This window comes from Apium graveolens, chromosome 4, assembly GCF_009905375.1.
Source record: "Apium graveolens cultivar Ventura chromosome 4, ASM990537v1, whole genome shotgun sequence".
In the NCBI taxonomy this organism is placed as follows: domain Eukaryota; kingdom Viridiplantae; phylum Streptophyta; class Magnoliopsida; order Apiales; family Apiaceae; genus Apium; species Apium graveolens.
Window position 1 is genome coordinate 266,085,878 of NC_133650.1, and position 9,634 is coordinate 266,095,511.

At 34.3% G+C, this 9,634-nt stretch overlaps 1 protein-coding gene and 1 pseudogene across 2 annotated transcripts; one reads left to right on the top strand and one right to left on the bottom strand.

Annotated features, from left to right (window-relative positions):
* The first annotated feature begins 806 nt into the window (after window positions 1-806).
* Window positions 807-6,947, top strand: LOC141720938 (uncharacterized). 2 transcript variants are annotated; one of them, XM_074523639.1, is made up of 6 exons: window positions 807-1,076; window positions 4,308-4,361; window positions 4,949-5,022; window positions 5,426-5,507; window positions 5,645-5,703; window positions 6,597-6,947. In XM_074523639.1, exons 1-6 carry the CDS (start codon window positions 945-947, stop codon window positions 6,673-6,675), a joined length of 480 nt encoding a protein of 159 aa, XP_074379740.1. In that variant the 5' UTR covers window positions 807-944; the 3' UTR covers window positions 6,676-6,947. The 2 variants fall into 2 exon arrangements, with proteins under 2 accessions (XP_074379740.1, XP_074379739.1); XM_074523638.1 differs by having other exon boundaries at window positions 815-1,076; window positions 5,426-5,543.
* Window positions 6,948-7,637: 690 nt separating this feature from the next.
* LOC141719587 (tetrahydroberberine oxidase-like) lies at window positions 7,638-9,314 on the bottom strand (annotated as a pseudogene).
* Between the last annotated feature and the right edge of the window lie 320 nt (window positions 9,315-9,634).

Here is a 9,634-nt window from a genome sequence, read left to right on the forward strand (position 1 = left end):
TTAAAAAAAATGAGAATAATTCAATACTGAAAAGTCATACAACATCTACACATATGATCAAAATTGAATAAACGCATAATTATATTGTTGTTGAATCCTTCCTTCTTGATAGATAACCAAGCGATTTTTTGAAGTGATATATACAAGATATAATCATTCAACTGTTATTTTGAGCAATCGACTACAAATGTATCACCGTAAAAATCTTTACACTGCATCAACACCATGAAAATTCCGCAGATCTGTAATCTCGGACATGATAAAGTTTAAACAAATTAAATAAAACCAAACTCTCACAAGAAGAGATAAACAAAACCCAAATAAACTGGAAAATTATTGAAGATTAATAAGAGATAACTAACAATAATAAAAAGAAGAATGAAATCGGGATTTCCCACCAGTAAAAAATGATAGAAGCCCCTCAAAAATTACTTCAAGACTGAGAGAATTTTGGGGTTTTACGGTTTAGAACTTTATACAGATAAAATGTATTATTCACAAAGAAAGACAATTGTTATTGTATTTGTTTAATATAGTGTTCTAAAAAAATTTCCATTTATAAAATATCATCCATAATTTTTCAATTTTTTAAAAGATAGATCAATTCAATATTTGACATTTGATTTGTTGCTAAATTATATGTTGAATAACAAATTCTGTTATAAATGAAAACATCACAAAATTATTTAAAAAATCCTCCTGCTTTTATTCATGTCTCCGATTAATCTCGATAAATGCCGATTTCCAATTTTTTATTTGGAAGACCGTGGTTTTAATTTTGTAATTGTTGTTACAGACACCTGCCGGTAGTTGTTATAAGGCCAGAAGGACCCATAATTAGATCTCGAATGTGACTCATAAACTTACGTATCTACTGCACACTGCATATATTCACAAAACAGTCAAATACACACGCATATACATACATTAAGGCGGTTGCAGAAATGGAGAAGATGAATCGCGCGATGGAGAGGATGAAGATTTTAGTAGGAATGGAAGAGGAAGTTATTGAAGAACAAAGCTCTTTCGCTTTCATGGATGATCTCAATCAGAATTGTACCTTGTCTTATCAACAGGTTCATCTTTTATAAAATTTAATTTATTTTCGATTGTGTGTTTGTGCTTCGAGGACTGTTTGATTGTTAATTGCAAGTGTTATGTGATTGTTAATTGGAGTGATTTGGAGTAATTAGGTACTTGATTGATGACATGGTGATGTTTATATGCAGTTTCTAATGCTTAGTTTGTTAGGGTTTTTAACTTTAGTTTCGTATTGGTTTAACTGATTTACGAGTGATGTGTGATGAGGATAAGTTTTTGTTTAAGTAAGAGAGTGATTGTTACTGTAACATATGTTCTTGTGGGATGCTATTGTGAAGGAGTCTATGGTAGATTTAGAATATATGACAACTGGTCTTAGTAGGATATTTATCTTCATCTCGGGTGGTATTATTCTGTTTTGAAAAAAGAGCATAAACAATGGTGCAAATAGAGAAGAGAGAGGCTATAAGTCATTAGAAGGATAGGATGTTTATGTTGTGTTTGGTTGGGGAGAATAGGGTGTGATAGAATGAATGAAATTAATGGGAAACAATGGAGGTTGGAGGGAAGATAAAAAAAAAATTGATCATGAAGAAAATTAGTATGGGGAGGAATGGAGCATTTTTTCTCAAAATGGAGAGTTTGAGTTCTAGTTTAGGTTGTTAGGAATGGAATGTACTGGACGAAGGAATGAAAATGTGAACAATCTCACATATTATAGTTCAAATTTCATTTTATTTTAATTCATCCCCAACCAAACACGGCAATAGGGATGTGATCGAGTTTGGAACATATAATTATACTAATTCAAGGGGTATTATGTGATTTTTGAGGTTGTGGTAAATGAAAACCTGTTCAATACCGTAGATTTCTCTTCCAACATCCACGGAGAATTATTTGTTGGTTGAAAAATGCAATTTACATAATATATTAGCTCTTAAGACGGGTTCAATGTTTGTGGACTTCAGTGAGTGGAAATTCTCTGAAGAGATCTGGACGAGGGGACTTTTTTTTCAATGATCGGGTGATATCCAGACCCTGCGATCATTATACCTTTGCAACATCGAAGTGAATCATTTGGATCAAAGTCAACTAGCAACTAACCTGTCCTTATAGAGTCGGGCAGTCTAAAATCCTTGGCATCGTGCTTTTGGGAGCTTTTCCTCTTTAAATTTATGCAGATTTAGTGAAATAAGGATACAAACGATCGTGTATATCATTATTTGTGCAGGTCTCTTATCAAAGCAACCGGTAGTTCTAGTTTCTGTATAAATAATCTTGTTCTGTTCATCTTCTTTTCTTAAAGTATAGTAAAAGTGATGAAACACCTGCTAAATCTTGTCCTGTTCATCTGAGCAAATATATACATTGTTTGAATTCATCGACTCAATTCAGATTCATTATGAGCTTTAGGGAGTGCCTGAATTCAGACCTACCATTATTTGTTTGAGCTGCTCTTGTTCAATCTGAATATTAAAGGAAATCCTGTCAAACATACTGCCAGATGTGAGCTATGCTACACTTTTTTCTGGCCTGGTTTGGTTCCTTCGTAGACCTAGGCTGGTTTACAGTCTTAGTGCACGTTTGAGAAATGTTGAAATAAGTAACTTATGACTTAAACTAAATAAGTGACTGATAAGTGATAAGTTGATAAATGCTTATAAGTTATACAAGTGTTTGGATAATTTAACTTATAAATCAGAATTTTTTTTATTTAAATGAACTAAAATAAATAATTTTTAAATATAATTATCTTAATTCTTATATTTTAAGTTAAATTAACATTTAAAAAAATATATTTTAAAACTAAAATTGATAAAAAAATAAAAAATAAAAAATAAGTTGAGAAAAAGTACGTCGTTACTAACATTCAACTTATCAGCTTATAAGTTGTAAATTCAACTTATAAGTTGGGTCGACAAACACTCTTCAATAAGTTGTTGCGGGCTTATAAGTCTGAAGTTAGCTTATCAGATTTGCCAAACATGGCCTTGTTGATGTGCATCTGTACTATCTTTAAGAGTTTTAACTTTTATGGACTTCAGAGATTAAGAATACTCATTTTCTGAATAATAAGACAATTGAGCCATAATTAGTTTGGATAAACTAGTCATAATAACATGTAAAAAATATAGAAGGTTGCTTCTAGACAAATGATTTTTGTGGTTTTACTTGGTGTGCTTATTCTTTTGGGCAGGGAAAAGTTGAGCTTTGAACATGATGATTCTTTGCTTGCAAAACTGTTGCTTTTGAACTTTCCAACTTCATTTAAGAATGCAAATATAGAGCATTTTTTGTATCAAATGAAGAATTGAGACAAATTTACTAACCAAAAATCGTACAGTTGGGGATAATTCCAATAATCCAATGTTGGGGCTAGGTTAATGTGGGGTTTTCATTGCAGTAGTTGGACACTAAGGAAAGCGTCTCTTATCCTAAAAAGAGAGAGCACTTTATCCCGCTGGATAACTTCTTTCCATGAGATAACTATCAAATAATAATGTTGACCTAGAATAAGTGAATGTGACAATTGACAACCATAATTAGTACCTAATGAATATATAACCAAGGTTTCGTATTATATTTGAAGTATCATACAGGGGAGGGTATTTATGATTAGTGGTATGATTTGTTTATGTGAGTCTTCTCGGACTTCTCTCCGAAGATAGTATTTTTTTTATTAGGTATTCAGAACTTAAACAATCATAATGGATTCTCGATTAATGTACCATGTCACCTTTATAACCTTTATTTACTTGAATAGCAAAAAGCAACAATTGGATATGTTACCTTTCATTGACTTTAACCTGTCATTCTACGGGGTAGTTTGGTGTGGTGCATTCAAGGTATTTTTGATACTTGACTCACCTTATGTCATCGTCCATTCGAAATGTGCCCTGCATAGGAGTTGATTTTGCAAACTTAAAACCACGAAACCCTCAAGTAGGGAGCGTCAACAACATGCTTTAAAAAACTACACCTTGACCGGAAACCTCTGGATGGTTTTGGGGAGTTAAGTGGTTAGCTTTGGTTCAACTATGCTAGTTTTGTGCATCTTAAAAGGAAGCAATGTTACAGCTTTTGCATAATCTTTGTTATCTGTATCTGACAATCTAGTATATTGTATCTTCCTCCACTCTTTAATTCTGCTGAAATACTCTACAGGTTATCGAACAACCTTTTTATCTGTAAGATAATGTTGTTTAAGTTTCTCTTAATGTGTAGTTCCGTCTTAATAACAGTTTTACTCTCTATCTCAATAACAGAGGCTCTATGGTTTTGCCATATGCTTGGTTTCTGGCGTTGCTTGTACACTTTTGGTGAGTTTTTTACTGTGTTCCTTTTCGTTATACTTGATCTATCTGAAATTTGCAACCAAGTATGTTTTTAGTCCTTGTACTTATGTTCTTATTCAGTAATCGAAAAGATGGCAATTTAGTAACTATAGATATACTTGGTATACTATATACATAATTTTTATGTATAACCAGTCAAGCACATCATTAATGTGTAATACTAACCACAGACCTGTAAAAGTGCTGTCTATTTCTCCTTCCATGTCAAATTTGATACATATGTGTTTGTGATTTTCAATGTCTGTGTTCGTTATAAAATGTAGGGATTATCTATATGCAAGTTAATTTGACACTCTTCTACTTCAAAATAAGATGCGTTCTTAGGAATTGTTTCTGCCAAACATGTAGTTATACTTTTGATTCGGAACATAGATAATGAATAATTGAATATTAGTTTGGTGGTATGTACTGTTGTAACCGGTCTCTCTTTTGTTTCAAACAATATGTATTGTACACACAAGTCTACTAAAATTCTTTCTTTGCAATAAATAGATATCTCACATCTTTGGTTTACAATTAAACTAATGCACATCTACTTCTGTATATTGCAGTCGATGTTAGTCTTCTTCAATCCAATCAAGTTTGGTATCACATTCTCGTTTGGCAATTTGCTTGCAATTGGAAGGTTTGTGTTAAGAATTTCATTGTTACTATCTGGTGATTCTTTAGGCTATTTCAGTGTTTTCTCGTGCGGTTTATGTTTATCATCTTACTGTGTTGCCATTCATCTATCTCCATTATTGTTCTGCTATTATCTCACTTTTATTGTTTACTTCTAATTTGTTTGATATCTTATTATTAATATTGTGGATAATCAATAATTATGATAAATTGTATCTGGGGAGAATATTACTAGTCGATTCTTGATTCTCTTTTTGCTATTCAATGAGCACTTTCTTTTGGTTTTACCAAGAAATTTTATTCTTGGCTTCGTCAGATTAGTAGATTAGGTATCTTGCTTTCTTTCCTCATTTTTTGTTGTACTTTTGTGTTTTCCAGCTGCTAAGTTGGAGTCTTTTGTATGACAGCACTGCATTCCTCATAGGCCCTAAACGACAAGTGACCATGATGCTTGACCCTGTTCGTATATACGCAACAGCTATATATCTGGCAAGTATCATAATGTCCCTGTTTTGTGCTCTATATGTAAGTCGATTGTTCTATATTTTTTTGTTGCAATTACTTGTTCTTCTGCATTATCATAAATTTTGGTTCTTATGCCATCTTGCACTGACTAAATTGATCAGGTTCATAACAAGTTATTGACACTCCTGGCAATTTTGTTGGAGTTCAGTGCTCTTGTGTGGTATGTTGTTAAATTTTACTGTATTTGTACTCTCGCAAAGCAAGTTTATCGATTTGTTTAATTGTGTGGTATTGGAATTGGCGAGGCACTCTGATGACACCTGCTAATATTAAGAAAAAAGTAATTTATCAATACTGGGATGTTGTCAAGGTTCCTAAGGGTTTAAACCATCTTGGGGGGAGTTGGCGAGGCACTCTGATGACACCTGCTAATATTAAGAAAAAAAGTAATTTATCAATACTGGGCTGTTGTCAAGTTTCCTAAGGGTTTAAACCATCTTAGGGGCATTTGGAAATTTTTATGTGTGTGTGTTTGTGCTTGCTCTATAAGTAGATATTTAAATCTAAAAGTGTTCACTCTTTAAATATTGTTAATAAAGTTTAGATGGTTTGTGACGTGGGGCCTTGCTGTCTCTTCTCTCTCTAGAGCATAAGGATTTCTTCTATTGGAGGCTTTTGAATTTAAGGAGATTATTGTATAATGCAGATCCTGTCCTCATCTGAGTTGCATGTTGATAAATGGGCTGTGTTGATTTTCATGCATTATTATTCTTTTGGAACCGATTAATATTTTCTTTTTAATCCTTACAATAGTGTAAAACACAGGATCGCCTTTAGGCCTCAATCCATTGATTCATTCCACACGAAAGCTCTATGTTTGCATGTTCTAAAAGCTATGTAAACTAGCCTATGTGATCCGTAGTTTCCTTTATTAGTTACCTAGTCATCTGATATAGATGCTCTCATGTAACTTGATCGTATACAAATTAGCCCCTCCCATGAGATTTTAATGGTTTTCATGTATTCTGTTTCTAAATTAGAAAGGAATGCTCATGCCGTGTATTAATATTCATCTAATGCCATTTCTTTTTCTTTTTTTTTGTATAATTTCAGGTATAGCTTGAGCTACATTCCTTTCGCTCGGTCTATGGTTTCCAAGGTCATGGTAGCTTGCTTTGACACTGAATTTTAAGCTGTAAATATCTAAAAAAGGATCGTGGATGTTCCCGGTGTAAAGAATTTAATGAGTTGAGTGAAAACTGAACATTGAGGACCCCAGGGAGATTTGTTCAGTGTATTTCACGTCTGAGCAGTTGTAGTATTTGAGTCATCAGCTAACGGCACAAAAGCCAGTTTTTTACAAAATTATTATTTACATATGTAATGATGTCGTTAGTAAGCTGATTGTAGTCAATGATTCCAGTATTTGAGTCACAAGCTAACTTCCCAAAAGCCAGTTTTTTTTACAAAATATTTTATAAATACATATATTTTGCTGTCGTTAGTAAGCTGATTATAGGAAATGAGTTCATTACAAAGCTAGTGCTAATTTCTGGAGTTGGCAAATGCAAATCTTTTGGAACGGATAAAATGGTGACAAGATATTTGGCAAAACCACCCTGTACTCGGTATCTTAGATGCTTGGCACTACCAAGAATTCCCCTACTCTCATGAAATGCGTAGCTTGAAAATCTCAAGGATAATTTGATCATTTTTTGCAGTAATTTTTAATATTATAATGCCGTATTGTTGGTGAAAGTAATTACTTATTGAACGGAAAATTTGAGTAATTACTTGTTGTATTGTTGGACAAGTGTTGCGTATTATTAACCTCATTGCTGGGCCTTAATATCATCTATAGATATTCGGTGCGTGAATCATGTGGCCTAACTGATCTAGTTTCAGCTCTAATGTTCACCCTCTTTTTGCAAGGAGAATTTGCGTAGAGTATTATGTGACCCAGAAAGAAAAGCACAAGCTTGTGTTAGAAAAATCATTCATAGACACTAGGACTACACTGCATCCTTGCATCCACATATGGATATGACTAGGGAATAATGCTAACAAACTTTCAGTATAAGAATGATATTCAAAGAGAATAACAACAAAAAATAACATGAAGTACATGGATTTAGTATGAAGGGAACTAAAATGCTACAATGCAATAGCAGGAATGCTCTGTTCGTGGCGGAAGAAGTTACTAGGATCAACACTAAACTTCACATTAACCAGCCTGTCAAAGTTATCTTTGAAGTACTTTTTACCCCACACACTTGCCTGTTGGTAACTTGTGTGACCTCGGAGATTATTCATACCTAAATCAAGATCATTGTAGTTCACATATGAGCTTCTTGGGGAGTTGAAGACGTAAGGATCTTAGTAATTGTACAAGTTTGTAATCCAATTTAGTGCCTGTTGAGTGTCTCCGGCCCAAAGTACTCCCATATAAATCATATACAAGTTTCCAGCTCTATGCGGAAATGGAATCTGTGATTCTGATATCTCTCTTATTCTTCCTCCGTATGGTGTCAATACGACGATAGTTGTTTCTGGATCACGTAAGAATAATTGTTCCCATATGCCTTCCAAGCCCTCTTCCGGAATCGGTTCTTTCACAAAGCTTGATTTTGCCTTGATAGGAAATTTTGGTACAAGGGTTCTGTTTGTCAAGGCACTAGGAGAAGCCTCTGTTGGCAAGCCAGCGAAAAATAGCGCTGACCGGATCCAGCTCAATTCTGAACAATCTTCTCTAGTTAATCCCAACTCAGGGAAGCTTTGTTGCATTAATGGGAGCAGCCTATCAATTCTGTCAAGGAACAAGGACACGAATGTCACTCGTATTGTCTTTTTATCTGCTCGAATACTTACGTTGCTAAGTATACAGTTGGCTTGAATTCTAATGTCTAGATCTTTATCTACAAAGGGAGCAACAGATTGCCACTTGTGAAGAAGTGCAGTTGCATACCGCTCCAGCGTTTTGTCGACTGAGAAAATAGTGACTATTGGAGGAACTTGAACTAACTTTATCTTCCACGAGAGAATGACACCAAAGCTAGAACCACCTCCTCCTCTGATTGCCCAAAAGAGATCTTCACCCATCGATGTTTTATCGAGAATTCTTCCGTTAACATCAACCATACGAACATCTATAACATTATCTGCAGCAAGACCATACTTTCGTCTCAACGTGCCATATCCTCCCCCACTAATGAGTCCACCAACACCAACACTTGCCCATAATCCAGCTGGAAACCCAAGTGTTGTAGTCTTTTGCGAGATTGCATAGTAAAGTTCGCCAATAGTTGCACCAGATTGAACCCACGCAGTTGTAGTTGTGAGGTCGACATCAATAGACCGAAGATTGATCATGTCAAGTAAAACAAATGAATCATTGTTGGTAGTTCTGTAAGAAAGGCCTTCGAAATCATGACCACCACTTCGGGTTCTGATTTGCAAGTCATGTCTCCGGGCACATAAAATGACAGTTTGGATTTGTGATTCATCTGTTGGTGTAAAAAGAGGCTTTTGATAATCAGGTAACGATGCATGTCGAAGATTTCGGATAGAGAACTGATAAACGAAAGAATAAGAGGAGTTATGATCAGCAGGAGTGTAAATGAGGTGGGAAATAGAGGTAGAGTTGTTTGTGTAATGCTGCTTTAAGCATTCAACAAAATTTTCATCAGTTGTTGCCCTGGAGAGCTGTGAAAGCAACAGGAAAAGAACTACTACTGCAAGAAGGGAATGAACAGATATCTTCATTCCTAACATATATTTTACTGGTTTACTAATTCATGCAAAGAAAGAGATGATGTGGTTGTTATTATAATATAAAGCCTTTCAAGTAATTTGATGACAATAATTTACAAGTTTAAGTCAAATAATCTAATGTTTTAGATTGAAGGGAATTAGAGTCGTAAGATTGTCTAGGGTTGTACTCTCTCTCTCTCTCTCTCATTCATGAAATCTTTATAAAATCTATACGTTTGGGGAACAATCAAAAGTCAATTGTTCTGCTGGCCAAAGAAAGTAGCAGCTACTACCAATGGCGTGGGAAAGCTGCAACTAATAATTCTCAAGTCAGCGGTTTTCCGAAAATTTCAAGGAACTGTATTAGAAATTATGTTTATCACAGGATTATATAAAATCTT